Raw genomic sequence first — 20,368 nt, 5'->3', positions numbered from 1 at the left:
CACCAGGGTTAGAACCCTCAATGGGGATGTCAGTGTTGGCAGGTACGCCTTTGGTGGTTACGGATGCAGGGTCACACTCCGCGACATCTGATCCTGTTCCTGGGCCAGCAGATCAGAGGGGGAATGCAGTCCTGCAGCCTCAGACAGTGCCGGCACAGCAAGGCGCAGTTCGCCTTGCCCCAGACAGGTGTGGTGCCCGCCGACGTGGTGGCCGTACGCCACCTGGCAATACCGCATGGGAGCAATCCATATACGGTATGGCAACCCAACAGGCAGCATCATCAGAGATGATGGCTCAGGCCATGGATAGGGTGGCCACTTCCATTGACTACATCAGGCAACAGACTCCATCTGCCAGTCACACAGGGAGGACATGTTGGCGTCCCACAGGGACAGGCGGGCGGCACTGGGGACTCTGCGGGAAGCCATTTCCATAGAGTCCCAGGGCCACAGGGAAGCCCTGAGGGTGGAACTCCTTCACCTCAGGACGACTCTTGTTGAGCTTGAGGCTTCAACAAACAGAACGACAGAAAAGCAGCTGGAGCGTCTCACACGTACGCTCTCAGCTGAGATGCAGGCAACTAGGGCGGAGGTCCGGGCATCCTGTGAGTTGTTGCATGGGGACCTCTGCACAATTATCCTCCAGAACGAGACCTACCACACCCGCATGCTTGCTGCCATGGAGGAACAGACTAAGGCTTTGCGTGGGCGCCCTCCCATAGTGCCACCACCTCCTGATGCAGCTGCAGAGGGTGAGGAGAGCGACAGCAGTGATTCTCCCACAATAGGGTAGCATGTAGGCCATGAGCCCATGGAGGTGTTTTTTTTTCTCGCAAGATCCACACAGGTGGGTTTTGGTGTGCACCCTGTCCTCGGACCTCCTGGGTGGCCTCTCCCACCCCCCCCCCCAGGCCCATTAATGGGCATTTTTGATTATTTTTTTTTGTTTTATTTATTTATTTATTTATTTATTTATTTGGTACAGTGTGTTGCCTTGTGTGGCTCCCGTGGGCATACGCTGCATTGTGGCTGGGCACATGCAGGCTTGTCATGAATTTGGTTCATATGCTTGGGTTTTTGTGACACACACCCCTCCTGCTTCCCGTTTCCATGGGCTTGCAAAGGGTGTGCCCAAGTGACATTGACGTACAGTGTGACATTGGACTCCCATTCGATGTGTGGGCAGTCTGTAGTCAATACTGTGTATACATTCATAGTGCATATTGTTGTTGTATTGTACACTGCATGGTGTATTGATATGTGCCTCTGCATCCATCTCATCCTCCTAATTTGCAGGTCCATTTCTCTTGTCTTCACAAGGCGGTCCACCTTGGTACTGGAGTCCATGTTGTAAGAAGTGCACCTACACTCTTGCGTGGCGCTAACACTGTATACTTGGAAGTGTTCGAAGTGATGGCATCATCAGGTAGTTAGGCTAGCAAATTTTTAAGTCTGTAATGTCATGTTTAAGGTACGTTGGAGGTTGTGTAGGTGATTGGTATTCTTGGTAAGTATTTGGTAATGTGTGTTGTAGGTCCTGCATTACTGTGAGCATTTCATGTGTGGCCATGTTTCCATTAGGGACACTGTAGCTGGTGACACTTGGGGCATGTTGTGGGGATTAATTTGTTTGCTCTCACATTGCATGACATGTGTGGCCGTGCCGGGGAGGGGTTGGGTGACATGGCACTGTTCTCATGTAGTATTTTGCAAGTGGGTATTCATTTCTGCAGCATGGAAGTGTGTCTTTTGATGACACTGCATTGGTGGTGTTTGTGTAGGTAGGGATGCACACATTGTGACACTTCCACATGAACAATCTCAGGCTGCTATGGTTCTGACAGTTGACTGTCCCTTTGTTCGTCATAATTGTCAGGTCGAGTCATCATTGCTTATCAGATGGTATGTGCCAGGGCTGTGTGCACTCCATAGGGGTGTGATTTCTATGTGAAGTAATTAGCCACCAGCTGCGTACGGGCTGCCTCACCCCGTGCCCTTTCCCCTCCCATGCGCAGCGGGCGTGCATGTGGTTGGGGATGTGGGGGCACCACCATGTCCACAGCCAGGCCCCGGCGTGTTGCAACATTGTGCAGGACACATGCTGCTACTATGATCATGCACACTACTGGGGGCGCATATAACAGCTGCCCGCCAGAACGGTCAAGGGAGCGAAAGCGTGACTTGAGCACTCCGAATGTGCGCTCCACTATGCCCCGGGTTGCAATATGGGCTGTGTTGTATCTTACCTCGGGAGGCGTGATGGGGTTCCGAATTGGCGTCATAATGTGGGTGCTCAGAGGGTAGGCACTGTCCCCTGGTGAGGAGGTGATGGGTATCATTAGTGGGGTAGTGACATAACTCTGCATCTGACATGCATGCATGTGCAGTGGCATTCATACTCACCATGTATCGCCATGCCGCCCAGCTTCTAGGTCCCGGCTTAGGGTAGACATTCGGTAAATGAAGCTGTCGTGGGTGGACCCTGGATAGTTGGCATATACTGAGGTGATGATTCCCTTGGCATTACATACTACCTGCACGTTGATGGAATGCCAGTGCTTGCGGTTCCTATAGATGTGCTCAGATGCCCTGGGGGGACCTAGTGCCACATGGGTGCAGTCAATGGCACCTAGCACTTTGGGGAATTGTGCCACACCGTAGAAATGCAGGGCGGCAGCCTGCCTTTCTGCACGTGTCCTGGGCAGGTATATGTGCCTACGGACTGATGGGCGTGCAGTGATGATGTTCAAGACCTGGTAGGCAGCGTGACTGCGTGGCCTGTGACACCCCACCCACTATGGCACTTGTCCGCTGAAATGATCCTGTGGCCAAGAAGTGCAGTACATTGAGGACCTTCTCCAGGGGACTGAGTGCTTGGGAGCACAGGGTGGGTGATGTGAGGTCATCCTCCCACTCACTGACCAGGTCCAGTATTATGTGTGGTGGAAACCTGTACCTCCCATACACCTGGTCATCAGGCATCCCAAAAAGGCTGGTTCTGGGAGTGAAAATTCAGGCCCTCACTATCCTCCTCCTCCTCCTTTGGTAACCCACGGCCACTGCTGCTAGGAATGGTATATTCATCCTGGCATCTGAGCTTGTTTGTTGTTTGCGTGCACTTTTTTGCTGCGCGGGTCGACGTACGCCTGCTTCATGCTGCCGTACGTGTTTCAGGATTGGACCATTTATTTTTCGGCGCGTTGTAGGCGAACGTGTGAATCTTCCCGCCCACCCCAGGAATACACGTAACACGCTCGGCCAGGCCCAGTCGCGAGTAAATATTCCCGCCCACCCCTGGAATACACGTACCCCACTCTCACAGGCCCAGTTGCGTGTGGACGTTCACGCGCACCCTGAAATACACGTGCCCAGGGCAATCGCGTGTGGAACTTCCCGCGAACCCCGTAATACACGTAGCCTGCTGGTATCACGTGTGGAAGTTCACGCGGACCCATAATACACGTACCCTGATGGTATTGCATGGGAGACTACCGGCGCACCCCAGGAATACATGTACTCAGGCAAATCGCACGGCTGGGGGGTGGGGGTGCAGGGGGACATGTGTGGGGGCCTGGTGGAGGCTGCCCCTGCACTGCTGGGGGGGGTGTGCAGGGGGACATGTGTGAGGGCCTGGTGGAGGCTGCCCCTGGATGCTGGGGGGTGGGGGTGGTGGGAGACATGTGTGGGGGCCTGGTGGAGGCTGCCCCTGCAATGCTGGGGGGTGGGGGTGGTGGGAGACATGGGTGGGGGCCTGGTGGAGGCTGCCCCTGGATGCTGGGGGGTGGGGGTGGTGGGAGACATGAGTGGGGGCCTGGTGGAGGCTGCCCCTGGATGCTGGGGGGTGGGGGTGCAGGAAAACATGAGTGGGGGCCTGGTGGAGGCTGCCCCTGCACTGCTGGGGGGTGGGGGTGCAGGGGGACATGAGTGGGGGCCTGGTGGAGGCTGCCCCTGCACTGCTGGGGGGTGGGGGTGGTGGGAGACATGTGTGGGGGCCTGGTGGAGGGTGCCCTGCACTGCTGGGGGGTGGGGGTGGTGGTAGACATGAGTGGGGGCCTGGTGGAGGCTGCCCCTGCACTGCTGGGGGGTGGGGGTTCAGGGGGACATGTGTGGGGGCCTGGTGGAGGCTGCCCCTGCACTGCTGGGGGGTGGGGGTGCAGGGGGACATGTGTGGGGGCCTGGTGGAGGCTGCCCCTGGATGCTGGGGGGTGGGGGTGGTGGGAGACATGAGTGGGGGCCTGGTGGAAGCTGCCCCTGCACTGCTGGGGGGTGCGGGTGCAGGGGGACATGAGTGGGGGCCTGGTGGAGGCTAACCCTGCACTGCTGGGGGGTGGGGGTGATGTTAGACATGAGTGGGGGCCTGGTGGAGGCTGCCCCTGCACTGCTGGGGGGTGCTGGTGGTTGGAGACATGAGCGGGGGCCTGGTGGAGGGTGCCCCTGGAGGCTGGGGGGTGGGGGTGGTGGGAGACATGAGTGGGGGCCTGGTGGAGGCTGCCCCTGCACTGCTGGGGGTTGGGGTGGTGGGAGGCATGAGTGGGGGCCTGGTGGAGGCTGCCCCTGGATGCTGGGGGGTGGGGGTGGTGGGAGACATGAGTGGGGGCCTGGTGGAGGCTGCCCCTGGATGCTGGGGGGTGGGGGTGCAGGAAAACATGAGTGGGGGCCTGTTGGAGGGTGCCCCTGGTGGCTGGGGGGTGGGGGTGGTGGTAGACATGAGTGGGGGCCTGGTGGAGGGTGCCCCTGTACTGATGGGGGTTGGGGTGCAGGGGGACATGAGTGGGGGCCTGGTGGAGGCAAGCCCTGCACTACTGGGGGGTGGGGGTGATGTTAGACATGTGTGGGGGCCTGGTGGAGACTGCCCCTGCACTGCTGGGGGGTGGGGGTGGTGGGAGACATGAGTGGGGGCCTGGTGGAGGGTGCCCCTGGATGCGGTGGGCTGGGGGTGCAGGAAAACATGAGTGGGGGCCTGTTGGAGGCTGCCCCTGCACTGCTGGGGGGTGGGGGTGGTGGGAGACATGAGTGGGGGCCTGGTGGAGGCTTCCCCTGGATGTTGGGGGGTGGGGGTGGTGGGAGACATGAGTGGGGGCCTGGTGGAGGCTGCTCCTGGATGCTGGGTGGTGGGGGTGCAGGAAAACATGAGTGGGGGCCTGGTGAACGGTGCCCCTGGTGGCTGGGGGGTGGGGGTGGTGGTAGACATGAGTGGGGGCCTGGTGGAGGGTGCCCTGCACTGATGGGGGGTGGGGGTGCAGGGGGACATGAGTGGGGGCCTGGTGGAGACTAACCCTGCACTGCTGGGAGTGGGGGTGGTGGGAGACATGAGTGGGGGCCTGGTGGAGGCTGCCCTGGATGCTGGGGGGTGGGGGTGCAGGAAAACATGAGTGGGGGCCTGGTGGAGGCTGCCCCTGCACTGCTGGGGGGTGGGGGTGCCTGGAGACATGGGTGGGGGCCTGGTGCAGGCTGCCCCTGCACTGCTGGGGGGTGGGGGTGCAGGGGGACATGAGTGGGGGCCTGGTGGAGGCTGCCCCTGCACTGCTGCGGGGTGGGGGTGGTGGGAGACATGTGTGGGGGCCTGGTGGAGGGTGCCCTGCACTGCTGGGGGGTGGGGGTGGTGGGAGACATGAGTGGGGGCCTGGTGGATGGTGCCCCTGCACTGATGGGGGGTGGGGGTGCAGGGGGACATGAGTGGGGGCCTGGTGGAGGCTAACCCTGCACTGCTGGGGGTGGGGTGATGGTAGACATGTGTGGGGGCCTGGTGGAGGCTGCCCCTGGATGCTGGGGGGTGGGGGTGGTTGGAGACATGAGTGGGGGCCTGGTGGAGGCTGCCCCTGCACTGCTGGGGGGTGGGGGTGGTGGGAGACATGAGTGGGGGCCTGGTGGAGGCTCCCCCTGGATGCTGGGGGTGGGGGTGCAGGAAAACATGAGTGGGGGCCTGGTGGAGGCTGCCCCTGGATGCTGGGGGGTGGGGGTGCAGGAAAACATGAGTGGAGGCCTGGTGGAGGGTGCCCCTGCACTGCTGGGGGGTGGGGTGGTGGGTGACATGAGTGGGGGCCTGGTGGAGGCTGCCCCTGGATGCTGGGGGGTGGGGGTGCAGGAAAACATGAGTGGGGGCCTGGTGGAGGGTGCCCCTGGGGGCTGGGGGGTGGGCGTGGTGGAAGACATGAGTGGGGGCCTGGTGGAGGGTGCCCCTGCACTGCTGGGGGGTGGGGGTACAGGGGGACATGAGTGGGGGCCTGGTGGAGGCTAACCCTGCACGGCTGGGGGGTGGGGTGATGTTAGACATGAGTGGGGGCCTGGTGGAGGCTGCCCCTGTACTGCTGGGGGGTGGGGGTGGTGGGAGACATGAGTGGGGGCCTGGTGGAGGGTGCCCCTGGATGCTGGGGGTGGGGGTGGTGGGAGACATGAGTGGGGGCCTGGTGGAGGTTGCCCCTGCACTGCTGGGGAGTGGGGGTGGTGGGAGACATGAGTGGGGGCCTGGTGGAGGCTGCCCCTGGATGTTGGGGGGTGGGGGTGGTAGGAGACATGAGTGGGGGCCTGGTGGAGGCTGCCCCTGGATGCTGGGGGGTGGGGGTGCAGGAAAACATGAGTGGGGGGCTGGTAGGGGGTGCCCCTGGTGGCTGGGGGGTGGGGGTGGTGGTAGACATGAGTGGGGGCCTGGTGGAGGGTGCCCCTGCACTGATGGGGAGTGGGGGTACAGGGGGACATGAGTGGGGGCCTGGTGGAGGCTAACCCTGCACTGCTGGGGGGTGGGGGTGCAGGGGGACATGAGTGGGGGCCTGGTGGAGGGTAACCCTGCACTGCTGGGGGGTGGGGGTGGTAGGAGACATTAGTGGGGGGCTGGTGGAGGGTGCCCCTGGATGCTGGGGGGTGGGGGTGGTGGGAGACATGAGTGGGGGCCTGGTGGAGGCTGCCCCTGCACTGCTGGGGGGTGGGGGTGGTGGGAGACATGAGTGGGGGCCTGGTGGAGGCTACCCCTGGATGCTGGGGTGTGGGGGTGGTGGGAGACATGAGTGGGGGCCTGGTGGAGGCTGCCCCTGGATGCTGGGTGGTGGGGGTGCAGGAAAACATGAGTGGGGGCCTGGTGGAGGGTGCCCCTGGTGGCTGGGGGGTGGGGGTGGTGGTAGGCATGAGTGGGGGCCTGGTGGAGGGTGCCCCTGCACTGATGGGGGATGGGGGTGAAGGGGGACATGAGTGGGGGCCTGGTGGAGGCTGACCCTGCACTGCTGGGGGTGGGGGTGGTGGGAGACATGTGTGGGGGCCTGGTGGAGGGTGCCCTGCACTGCTGGGGGTGGGGGTGGTGGGAGACATGAGGGGGGGCCTGGTGGAGGCTGCCCCTGGATGCTGGGGGGTGGGGGTGCAGGAAAACATGAGTGGGGGCCTGGTGGAGGCTGCCCCTGCACTGCTGGGGGGTGGGGGTGCAGGGGGACATGAGTGGGGGCCTGGTGGAGGCTGCCCCTGCACTGCTGGGGTGTGGGGGTGGTGGGAGATATGTGTGGGGGCCTGGTGGAGGGTGCCCTGCACTGCTGGGGGGTGGGGGTGGTGGGAGACATGAGTTGGGGCCTGGTGGAGGGTGCCCCTGCACTGATGGGGGGTGGGGTGCAGGGGGACATGAGTGGGGGCCTGGTGGAGGCTAACCCTGCACTGCTGGGGGGTGGGGGTGATGGTAGACATGAGTCGGGGCCTGGTGGAGGCTGCCCCTGGATGCTGGGGTGGTGGGAGACATGAGTGGGGGCCTGGTGGAGGCTGCCCCTGCACTGCTGGGGGGTGGGGGTGGTGGGAGACATGAGTGGGGGCCTGGTGGAGGCTGCCCCTGGATGCTGTGGGGTGGGGGGGCAGGAAAACATGAGTGGGGGCCTGGTGGAGGCTGCCCCTGCACTGCTGGGGGGTGGGGGTGCAGGGGGACATGAGTGGGGGCCTGGTGGAGGCTAACCCTGCACTTCTGGGGGGTGGGGGTGATGTTAGACATGAGTAGGGGCCTGGTGGGGGCTGCCCCTGGATGCTGGGCGGTGGGGGTGGTGGGAGACATGAGTGGGGGCCTGGTGGAGGGTGCCCCTGGATGCTGGGGGTGGGGGTGGTGGGAGACATGAGTGGGGGCCTGGTGGAGGCTGCCCCTGCACTGCTGGGGGTTGGGGATGGTGGGAGACATGAGTGGGGGCCTGGTGGAGGCTGCCCCTGGATGCTGGGGGGTGGGGGTGCAGGACAACATGAGTGGGGGCCTGGTGGAGGGTGCCCCTGCACTGCTGGGGGGTGGGGTGCAGGAGGACATGAGTGGGGGCCTGGTGGAGGCTAACCCTGCACTGCTGGGGGGTGGGGGTGATGGTAAACATGAGTGGGGGCCTGGTGGAGGCTGCCCCTGGATGCTGGGGGGTTGGGGTGGTGGGAGACATGAGTGGGGGCCTGGTGGAGGGTGCCCCTGGATGCTGGGGGGTAGGGGTGGTGGGAGACATGAGTGGGGCCCTGGTGGAGGCTGCCCCTGCACTGCTGGGGTGTGGGGGTGCAGGGAGACATGAGCTGGACATGAGTGGGGGCCTGGTGGAGGCTGCCCCTGCACTGCTGGGGGGTGGGGGTGCAGGGAGACATTCGTTGGACATGAGTGGGGGCCTGGTGGAGGCTGCCCCTGCACTGCCTGGGGGGTGGGGGTGATGGTAGACATGAGTGGGGGCCTGGTGGAGGCTGCCCCTACAATGCTGGGCAGTGGGGGTGGTGGTAGACATGAGTGGGGGCCTGGTGGAGGGTGCCCTGCACTGCTGGGGGGTGGGGGTGGTGGGAGACATGTGTGGGGGCCTGGTGGAGGGTGCCCCTGGATGCTGGGGGGTGGGGGTGCTGGGAGATATGTGTTGGTGATCAGTAGTGCAAGGTGACATGTGGGTTGGCTGGTGGGCATGGCCATGGTGGATGGGTTGCTTGTGGGACATGAGCAGGGGTGCAGGGTAGTCCCCTGTGGTGTGGGCTGCTTGCAGGGGCCGTGGAGAGTGTAGAGGGAACACCTGGTAGGACCCACATGGCCAAATCACGTGTAGCATTCCCCGGCACCACCGAAATACACGCACCCTGCTGAAATCGCGTGTGAATCTTCCCGCGCACCTCGGAATACACATACCCTGGCCAATCGCCTGTGGAACTTCCCGCGCACCCGAAGTACACGTACCCAGGACAATCGCGTGTGGAACTTCCCGCGCATCCCGAAGTACACGTACCCAGGCCAATCGCGTGTGGAACTTCCCGCGCACCCCGAAGTACACGTACCCAGGCCAATCGCATGTGGAACTTCCCGCGCACCCCGAAACACACGTAACCAGGCTAATCGCGTGTGGAACTTCCCGCGCACCCCGTAGTACACGTACCCAGGCTAATCGCGTGTGGAACTTCCCGCGCACCCAGAAGTACACGTACCCAGGCCAATCGCGTGTGGAACTTCCCGCGCACCCAGGAACACACGCACACGCTATTTTTCACACAGCGGGTGTCTGTGTTTGTCGGTACCCCTTTGCACCTCATTTGTCCTAGAAGGCCACTGTATGGACCATTCATCATGGCTGTATATGGGTGCTTTTTGTTAGCACACATTTTGGCGCACATTTTTTTCAGGCGCAGGGGCGCTACCGCCTTCTTTCTTGTGGCGTACTTGTTTGGCCCTGTGCGCGTCTTTGACCGTGCGCTGGTTTGCCCTATTCGATTCCATGAATACGGGTTGTAGGCGAGCGTGTGGGCGTTCTGCGCACTTGCCTCCTGTACTTCCCCCGTGACGCCCATATTTTCATGCGTTGTTCCCCATTCCGAGTGTTACGCCCCGTGTTCCGCCTACTTTTGTGATGTGCGCCGCGCTATGTGCGATTTCGCAGTGGCCGTGGCGCACGCTGTTGGATGACCTGTGCGCCGGCGTGCGCGGCGCACATTTTCAGCGCACATCCAATGTTTTTCTCGCACACGGACTTCCATGAATCGATGTGCGCTGGTTTCCCTGCGATTTTCGCACTTGCACTGCGATTTTCGCACTTTTACTGCGAATCGCAGGTTTTGGCACCTCTGCGCGGGAATTTTCGGCGCACATTAATTCCATGAATCGACCCCTTAATATCTTCATCGTTTCTGTAGCATAAACATCTTCATCTCGAACTTAAAATGTTGCTCATCCTCGATACCTTTTTAATGCCTGTAGAATGTTTATGTTCTCCTGTCTCTGTATATCTTCTGGGTGCATCAGCCCTGCTTCGTGTTACCTTACCAATCTTCCCTTTTGCTCATTTGTCCCACTTCTTCTGGAATTTCATTCAAATGGCCATCATGTTGTCGCATATGCAGGTATTGTTTTCTCAATGGGAACCTTTCTTCCTCGGTATTGGTATTTTCACTGGCACTGCACGTGTCTCACACTCTGGTTCCCAGCATATAGGCAACATGGGAGCGGTGCTTGAGATAGGGGTACTTGGCTCCTTCTCTACAAACCCATGGGAGGCACTTAGTGGGAGTGGAGTATCTACTGTCCCCATCCACAGCTCCAACTACCACTCTTCAGCCGTTCCGGCAGAGATCTAATGCTTTTGATGGCCTCTTTGCTAGGACTGTTCCACAAACAGAATTCTCCACCACGACCATCTGATCCGAGTGCTTACAGCCAGCAGCCAGTTACCGCCTGTTAGCAAAGTCAGCTGTCTGGACCTACTTTTTCTTCCATGCGATCAAGACTAACATTGACACACCACAAATCAGAGTGGGACTCAGTCAATGGAAATAATACAACTCTGGGGCAACTCTGGTCCCAGGGCTCTTTTGTGCCATTTATATAGAGAGGGGCATCCAATGAGGAACATTCAAGTGAATCTCTGGGTCATCGCAGCTCCCACACAGGGATTAGACAAACCCATTGCGTGAGACAAGGGAGGCGGGGATGAAAGCAACCATGCTGGCCGTGTCATCACATTCGCAGCTCCCGCAAGCACTGATCCCATGAATGCATTGTCGGAGACAAGAGAGAAAAGCAACGGTTTTGAACGTATCATTGCATTTACCACTCCAGCATGCACGGATTGGATGAACGCAGTGCAGGAGATGAGGGAGCAATGGATGATAGCACCCACTCCACTTGCGTCATTGCAACACCTGCACAGAGATTGGGTGAATGCATTGCGGTACACTTGTGTGGAGTAAAAGACCAAAAACCCAGGTGAAATTTAACATTTATGTAAAAACAAAAAAGGTAACCACCACATGGCAGTATCTGTGGGGGAGGCAGTAAAGTGTGCCTTGATGCGGAAAACATCCCAAGAGTTGGAAAGAGGAATTCTGCTCAGCACTCATCACTACCCCAGTGAAATGTGTCAAGAACAAGGCATCAACCATACCCCAATGCATACTGCAAGAGGGAGGGAGAAGTCTGACCATGGCATCTTAAATTTTTCCACTATTCAAAATCTCAGTATGGTTCCCCTTGAAATAGTGACAGAAGTTGAAGAAAATGAGTGTGCACTCTTGGATAACCTTCTTTGTAGCAGTGAAGTCCCACACTATGTTGATGATCTTTGGCACTATTTCGATGCCTCCACTGGGCGTCTAACCATTTCTTTGTTGCATTCTTATACATGGATAGCCCTTACTTTTATGAATGACCACCCCTGGTATTTTCCTCATCCTCACGTACAGGTTGTTTGACAGTTGCCACCTCGAATTTTAATTTTGCATTAAAAAAAACATGCCATAATGTACTTAGGGCCTCATTACGAGTTGAGTAGTATTATGGCGGTAAATCTGCTGCAATACCGCCCAACTGAATCACTGTTACTGCCACTTGGTCCAGCGGAATTACCACCGGATTACAAATGGTGGTGGCGGTGCAAATCCCTATTTCTTATGATTCCATAGGACTCTATGGGGCTTTTTGGCAGAATTACTGCAGCAGTAATTCTGCAGCGGTAATTCTCACAATTTTTCTGATTATTCAGCAGAGAGTTGGAGGATTTACCTCCAGCACGATGCTGAAGGTAAATCCTCAACTCCAGGGCCATACTCGTAGTATGGCGGAGCCAGAATATTGGCGGTAATTCCGTTACCGCCAATTTTTCCCCGTTCCGCCATACTTGCAATGAATACTCCCCTTCCTTGAAATACTGCATGGAGTCTGTTGGAAGGTTAAAAGCAGTTTCATGGCCATTTGTCCTGCCTCTGCATCACTAGACAATTCATGTTCATGTATTATGTGTGACAGTTCGAATTACAAATGATGCACCAGTGGCAGCACCTCACTGAGTGATGTAGCATACAGGCTAACATTCTGTACAGCTCTTCAATAGGCTTCAGTAAAGAACCAGCATTGTCCAACATTTGCCACTGTGTAGGTTTACGTATGCATGGTCCAGTTGCTGGCTCTGGCTACTGCAGTTGTCGGTCACTGCACTGCACTGTTCTTGCAGACGCTCCAGTATATGGAGTGCTGATTTTCACTGGATATTCTGTTTTTCAGATAGTTGTATGAGAGTTGGCGGTGCAACTACAGCTTTACTAACCTATCACTCTAGGAGTGGCTTAAGTGGATTCAGATCTTCTTGGCAACACTAATGATCTCATCTAGTGGTGCTTACTGGCTTTAGAAGCAGGTCACCACTAGATGGCAGACATGGGCAAAGCAGGGCAAATGCATGGCTTTGCCTATCCTGATGGGGGCTATAACATTAGACCTTTTTGTCAGCTGCCACAAAGGCAATGTGGCACAGCCCCCTTTGCTTTCTTCCATAGATCAACACCCCTGTGGGACTTGCGGTCAAACCCTTCCATACACCCGGTGAACTGCTGGTGAATGGCATTCTGCAGCTGCTGTCCTGGGCTTTACTGATGCAAGGTATGGGGAAAGTTATCAGTGTCCTGTGATGGCCAATTCATGCTTTGAGCACAGGCTCATATGTCCAAGTATGTTCATATGGCAAGCCGATTGCAGCATGTTAACAGTACCAGCAGATTTTCTGTTGGCACCAAAGACATTGTAAATGCAGGTATCATTTTGACAATTACTTTTGTTTATTTTATTATAGTTGCTCATGCAATACATTATAGACTTATTGCAAGTTACAGTGGAATTCTGTGACCAAATACAAAGAAAGTCAGCCTTTCAGTTAATTTCTCTAAGGTCTCGTACTCAAGCAGGTGCAAGATAACTTCGTTTAGAAATACACAATGAATGTTTTAGTATTTTTCACACAAATGCTTAAAATAAGTCATAAGAAGGGGATAGTTAACAACTCTTCTGCATTAAACTAAATGGCCCTCATTATCGGTTTGGTGGAATCCCGCTGATAAATCTGTCAGGATAACACAGAACGGTAATACCGTTACCGGTGCATGATCTGCCAGAATTGCAGGCAGATTATTGGTGCCGTCAAGGGTATGTTACTCCCCATTCCATGGAGTTCATAGGACTTCATGGGGGGATTGTCAGTATTACAGGCACCGGTAATACCAGGGCTGGTAATACAGGCTGTTTTTTGCCGGTGGAGGTAAATCAGCCCACCCAACCAGCACTCTGCTGGTCCGTAAACGTGCCGGTAAAGGGAATTACCAGCATGTTAATTCTGGACCGGCAGTGTCATAATGAGGCCCATGTCTCTATATCAAATAATTGCTTTGCATTTTCACAGATGTATCAGAAGAAAGGGTTCTGAAAAGATGTGCATACCTTTCAATACATATTCAGGTGACATCTGCAAGTCTGCTGTGTCCTTTCTCAAGCAGCAGAACTGGCATGAATTTTGAATGTGACAATTTAGGGCATATGTGCATACATTCCCTCTTTGATCAGTTTAATAAATGCATATATGTTTTTGGAGAGTGACCTCATTGTTAACTTTTTGATTTTAGTGATGATTGTCGATCGATACAACCCTTTTGGGGAAGTAGAAATTGCTTTCTTGTCACATGTTTAGTAATGGTCTTGCTAAAGCGTGCGGGGTAGGGTCTATGTGTTTTGCCGCATGCATGCTGTTTCACCTACTCCTCTTTCTTCTGCTTTATGCTTTTCAGATTGCTGATCTCTTTGTCTTCCTGCCTACTTTCCTCTGTCACACTACTCTTCCCCCTGCTTCAGCTACCCAGTGCGCTGCACCACAGCCTTTTCAATGACGAATATGAACGAGAACGCGGACACTTGCTCGGTGCACCTTAAAAAGGAGATCTCCTTCCTCCGTGGCGTGTGTCTTCTTCTGGGAAACACTATTGGAGCTGCCATTTTCATTTCCCCAAAGGGGGTCCTCCTGCACAGCGGCTCCTATGGGCTCTCCCTCATCATGTGGACTCTTGGCGGGATCTTTTCTGTGATTGGATCCCTCTGCTACGCAGAACTGGGCACAACAATAACCAAGTCTGGATCCAGCTATATCTATGTCCTGGAGTCTTTTGGAGGGTTTGTGGCCTTTTTGAACCTTTGGACTAGCCTGGTAATCAGTTATCCAGCCCGACAGGCCATATTGGCCCTCACATTTTCCAACTACATGATGGGCCCTTTCTACCCTTCCTGCACCCTGCCTTCAAGTGCTGTGTACCTGGTGGCTGTCACGTGCATCGGTAAGTCTCTTCAAATCCAATTTTGAGCCAAACTGCCCTACTGGTCATTAAAGAGTGGGCTTTAGTTGATTATGCTTAAGGCTCCCGGTTTTCCGTTTTTACTGATTTTTACACATAAATACAGACGGAAATCAATCTGCTTTTTGTATGTATTTATAAAAATGGAAAAAAAGGGAGAAAAAAAAGGTTAATATGCTTGCTTCCCTATGCTGTCGATTCTGCATCGTAGGCCAATCATATGGCAGTTTGCCAGCACGGAGAGTCTAAAAGTTGTATAAAAATAGTATTAAAGTTGAAATTGCTGACAGCATGTACCTTAAGTCGGCAGCAGTCGCAGGAGCAACGATTTGTTGCGATGGCAAAATGGAAAGGCATTTATTTCTGTCTGGTTGCATGTGTGCTTTGATAAATGCATTTTTGTATTCAAATAAATGCAGAAAAATACTAGTGGCAAATGATCTTTTCATTTGACAAAAAGGCCAAACAATAAATATGTATAAATACAGACAGAAATGGCAGAAAAATAAATACCATAAACAGCAGCCTTATTTATGCTCCATAAAAAAGGCTTTTTCAGGAAATTTCAAATCTTAATGGTGAAAGTATGGTATCAACTATTTTTGGAAATGTAGAGGAGCAGCTGCATGCCTCGCCAGGAAATCCCGCCCCACACCTCCTATATGTTGGAAGTCGGAGACGTGCGTGAAGTGCTACAGAAATGCAATCATTCAATAATTGTACAGACGCAGAAACGCAAGTACACTAAGTAATCATAGAAGCTGGCTATACATAGTGAATAGAATGCAGGGGAAGACGCCATTGTATAGGAAATGGACATCGGTGTCATGAATTTAGTAAGCTAAAACCCATGGAGAGGAAAGGCTGAGGATTGTGTCACAGCACGAATAAGCTGAGATCGTGGAAGCGCCTGTCGAGGCAGTCTGGCCTGGCATCAAAACTGAAGCAGCCAAGGTCGGTTATCTATTCTTGAAAGCAGTGAATGTGCAAAGGATGAATCCCTCCTTATTAAGGGGCAAAGAAATAACACCAAGAGTTTCAAGTTCTATTCATTTAAGACATTTAAATGCTTCAGAATGAACCAGAATCATGGTCTTCTGTCACATGAGCCAAGGATGGAAATAGAGTTGAGCTTGGACTCCTAGAACAACGATAGTGAGAGCCTGTATTCCCATATATTCCCATAGAGAAGGATACTTTGCAAGGCCAAGTTCAAAGACAATCTGCATGGCAGAGGGCATGGGTGATGAGAGATGTTGGGCTAATTGTGTGGGGAGGTAAAGTCAAGTCCACCTCCTGGCACCTGGTGATGAACCTATGTGCTGCTAAGTGTACCAAATGTTCCAGACATGGTACAAGCATGCCAACCAATTGTAGAGGGCCATATAACGAAGGCCCCTATAGTTTGAGAGCCAATGATAAACCGTGTACTTAATAGTGTTGAAGATGACATGTTTTAAAGGTAGGCATAAGTTGTCCACAGATAGTGGGCAGACAATCATAATCCTAGTCCTTATGGAAAGTATACTTTGATGTTCCCCCTGAACCAATCCCAACCCATGATAGGTTTGTCTCATTTGCCACGTAGTATGACATCATTCCTGACCGATTTTTAGTATAAAGTGTATGTTTTATGAGAAATCTGTCGAGAACTGGGCGAACGTCTGTTGATGTCCGTTGTATCCTCCCTGTTTTAGATAATTGTTAGTAAAACAGTAACCTTTGCCATCTTCCTGAGTTGGTTCGATTATTCTGTGAACCCCATCCATTGTACGCACGTTACTAAAGCACTATAACTTCAGAAACTTCGAAGCTTCTCCTCAATTTAGAATGTATTTCTTCTTAACCAAAACAGACCTGTTTGTCGTTTGCCCTCTCACCCTAATACATTCTAAATAAAAAGTGAAGTTTGAGCTAAGATATTTTTTCCTCTGACTCAAGGGGAAGGAAAAGCAATCAGCCCACAGCCATTAGATGTCACATGCACGTGCATATTGAACACGATGAATCATAGTACTAGACACAAAAGATTTGTTTTGCTCGTGCACACACACAAATGGATGAAAAAGTGGCAACACCAACAGGTCTGACTTTGTCAATGTAGAATATACCATTATTTTTTTTAAAGCCAGCACAGGGCAAAAAAGGCCAGTCCTCTACATTAGACTGCCTGTAGCGGCCTCGTAGTTATGGTTAAGTTGTTCAGCCCATAGGAAGAGTACTTTCTGGCCAGTTTATAACTTTGCGCTCCTCTGGATGAATCTTCCCCACACTTTGCAAAAAAAGTATATGTCCACCTCTGATTGATTTTGCAAAGTTTGGTGAGGTTTTTCCCGTGGTGGGGGGGGGGGGTAAAGTGGTAGGGGGTCCCAAAATGTGTGGTTTACCTCATAAATGCAGTGGAAAAAGGATTTGCTGATGCCTACAGCCCAAACCGCTGGATAGATTTTGACTATACTTGCGGCAGGAGTGGTTGCTTGGTTCCGAAAGCGTGATTTTGTAAATTTGGTGTAAATCCGTCCAGTAGTTTTTTTTTTTAAATGGCCAAAAAGTAGATAAACTAAATTAGTCATATCTGGGTTCAGTCAGTGGACCCACTTCCCTATCCGGTCCGTGGACACCCTCCTGGACCAACCAGAGCCCGGTGTGATGTCAGCGGACATCGGACGCGCCGCAGTTTGGATTGTGAAAAAACGTGAGCTGCGTCAGATATTTTTAAACAGCCTCCATGTTGGATCTGTGGACAGCCGCCATTGTCTGCTGACATTGCAGTAAAAACATATTAAAAACACAGCATTGTACTTGTCAAACTAATGAAACAATCTCTCGGGAGGTGAGCAGTGATGAGGATGGGATGGGATATGGCCATAAAAAGCCAACAAAAACGGGTGGTTTTCTACCTTCAAAGTTCACAAACAGTTTGGGACAGCCCTGTAATGTTTGCAAACATTTCAGATGTTCAGGGTATGCATACATATTTTTGCATTATAGTGTTGGTGAAAAGCAGTTTTTGGATGGCTTATAACTTTAGCGCCAACTGAATGAAACTGCATGAAATGTTGTGATATCATTCTAGATCTGACCTTGAATGGTTCTATACATTTTGGTGATTTTTTGCCAAGAGGGAACAAAATTGGATGGGGGTGCCAGAATATATTTGAAAGGCTTATAAATTTGATGCCATTTCATGAATCTGCACAAACGTTTGCAAAAAGATTCAAGACACAGATTTGAATGTTTTTGCAAAGTTTGGTGGGGCTTTGTGTAGAGGGTGCAAAATTAGAGGGAGGTTTGAACATTTTTAGATGGCTTATATCTTTTTTGCTGTTTAGCGAATGTGTACAAAAGATTTTGCAAAGATTGGACTCAACCTTTAATGTTTGCGCCAAGTCTGAATGGATTGATCAATTGTCAAGTGGGAGCTAAGTTATGACTCTTTTATGTACGTACATTTTGACACTTTTCAAAAAATAAAATATGGACGGATTTGCAGCAAAGTCGTGCAAGGAGCATTGGCAAGGACCTGAAAGCATGGTTTTGCAAATGCATCTGTGTTTTATTGTTTGAAAAGTGTCATAATGTAGGTGCAAAAATAGTAATATACTTTTGGTGACTGAGGTACAGCCTCTGGCAAAGAGCAGTGGCCAGATTGTACGAGTCATGGACTGTGGCCATGGGCAGTGTCCAGATGGTATGAGTCATGGCCAAAGCCCAGGACTCTGACAATCTTGCTACTGGCTATGATCACAAAGGAAAGGCAATGGGGTTAAAGTGGGCAGGGACACCAGGGAATAGCTATGTGGTAAAGTTTTTCAAAATCGGGATAGGATTGAATGTGAAGTTTTTACCGGGGCAAGATATTGGGATTGCATGCCAGACTCATTTCCACAACCTCACAGCAATGACTGACCCACAATCCACACGCATTGATAAAGTCCCTAGGGAATCAAAACATGTGTTGACAGTCTTGTAACAATAAATGTACCACCAACAATGGTTTTCAAGAATGATTTATTATGCCAATAGTTACTTATTGAATAACCCAGCGCTAAGGTGATCAGGGCTCACTCTCCTATTCGAAACCTTACACTTGAAGAAGGAAGCCCACCTTCACAAAAGAACCCCATCACTAAAGCAGGGTAAACCGATTAAAGTACTAGATCAAGCGCAGTGATCTACCCATTCTACCGCCCTGCAATGACTTGATATTCGTGTACTCTGATTTGATCATTGGGGCATGCAGCAGGATTGAATGGCAACAAATATTTTGCTTGTGGCTACAGCCTGAAGTGCTGGACTGGATTACAACAAATCACATCCACAAAAAGAGGGAAAAAATAATTCATGTGACCTGACAACTGGGATAATGTCCCTATCGAAAGACTCTAAATGCCGGCATAGAGTGACTACCCCTAATCTGTGGCGATGTGCCGCCTATCTATAATGAAAAGACCCAAGGAACTGTCCCTGACTGTCTAACACCTCAATGTTAGTACACAACCACATACAAAATATATATACACACATAAATAGTACTGGACTGGTACCATTCCTTTTTATTCATCTACATCAATCCTACGCGAGCAGCCTCAGTAAGGACCTGAAAGCATGCTTTTGCAAATCTGTTTTGCGTTTTATTTTTCCAAAGTGTCCAAATATAAGCACAACAAATAGTGATATAAATTTGGTACATGGACAGTATGCCTGGCTCTCGGCAAGGACGAATGCCTACTCTGATTTACTTATTGGGGCATGCGGCATGGCCAAAGATCTAGGTTTAAAGGAGAAAACTAAATCTGCTTGCGGCTGCAGCCCAGAGTGCTAGACGGGATTGCAGCAAACTTGTGCGAGGAGCATTAGCAAGGACCTGAAAGGATGCTTTTGCAAATCCGTCCTGTGTTTTACTTTTTTGAAAGTGTTGATACATAAGTACAAAAGATAGCGATATAACTTTTCTGTGGTGTGCAATGGGCCTGGCCCTCGGCAAGGACAAATGTCTACTTTAATTTGCCTATGGGGGCATGCAGCATGGCCAAAGCCCATGCCCCATGGATTGTGGAGAATGTCCATGCTTGCCATGGGCAGTGGCCATTAGTTAAATTATGAGGCTATAGTGGACACTGAACTAGGATGCTGGGTAGGTGCAATGGCTAACAGGGGTGGTTTGGTGGGGCTGGGGTCATGGTTGAGCCTCATGCCCTAGGCAATTGAACAATGACTTGCATCGTGCTGCAGATAACAATACACACAAGTAAGTGTTGCAAAAAATATGTTTGTTAATGGAGGTTTATGGCTGTTTAAAATATGTTAAAAGAGGAATTATTAATAACTTATTGTTAGGGAGAATTCTCTGTTTAGGCTGAATTTCCTAACCTATTGAGTCCCCCAGCAGCTTTGCTGGATTTCTGGAGTTTGTTTTTTCCATCCTGCCAAGAGTGAGACTCTTTTCCTCCCACTCTTGGACATGAATGTGTGTAATTCCTTTGTATATCCATGGTTTCTATGGGCTATGGGGTCTTTTACTCCATAGGGTCTCATATGTTTTTCTATGTGTGTTACACCGCACCCTACGTGCCGTAACACTGGGGCGTCCTAGCGGACCTCCACCATAGACTCCATACCCGGGGACTGACTACTGTCTGCCCGGGCATGTAAAGTCACCATTGGCTTTACTAGACCTAAATTTACTAACAGAACTAGTACAAACCATCTTATTGTGGACGTACTAGTAGGGGTAATTCGATTACTACTGGATCTGTTATTCGAGGGGGCACTGTCCCGTCCCCCCTCGTCGAGTTTTGGCTGGTGGCAG

General features: G+C 52.7%; 1 protein-coding gene across 6 annotated transcripts in view; it reads left to right on the top strand.

Annotated features, from left to right (window-relative positions):
- LOC138481476 (Y+L amino acid transporter 2-like) overlaps positions 1-20,368 on the top strand; it is a 703,293-nt gene that overhangs the window by 322,968 nt on the left and 359,957 nt on the right. For 3 of the 6 annotated variants that reach the window (XM_069613638.1, XM_069613639.1, XM_069613640.1), the window contains one exon: positions 13,999-14,538. The exons of 2 other annotated variants lie outside the window; for them this stretch is intronic. In XM_069613638.1, coding sequence (XP_069469739.1) covers positions 14,094-14,538 — 445 coding nt within the window. In that variant the 5' untranslated portion in view covers positions 13,999-14,093. Of the gene's footprint in view, positions 1-1,325; positions 1,427-13,998; positions 14,539-20,368 lie in introns of those variants that run through there. One more of the 6 variants, XM_069613641.1, reaches the window with a different exon arrangement.

Source organism: Ambystoma mexicanum, chromosome 5p (genome assembly GCF_040938575.1).
Source record: "Ambystoma mexicanum isolate Mex_15411 chromosome 5p, UKY_AmexF1_1, whole genome shotgun sequence".
Classification (NCBI taxonomy): Eukaryota; Metazoa; Chordata; class Amphibia; order Caudata; family Ambystomatidae; genus Ambystoma; species Ambystoma mexicanum.
Note: the sequence above shows the minus strand (reverse complement) of the source record. Positions and strands in the feature narration are given on the sequence as shown.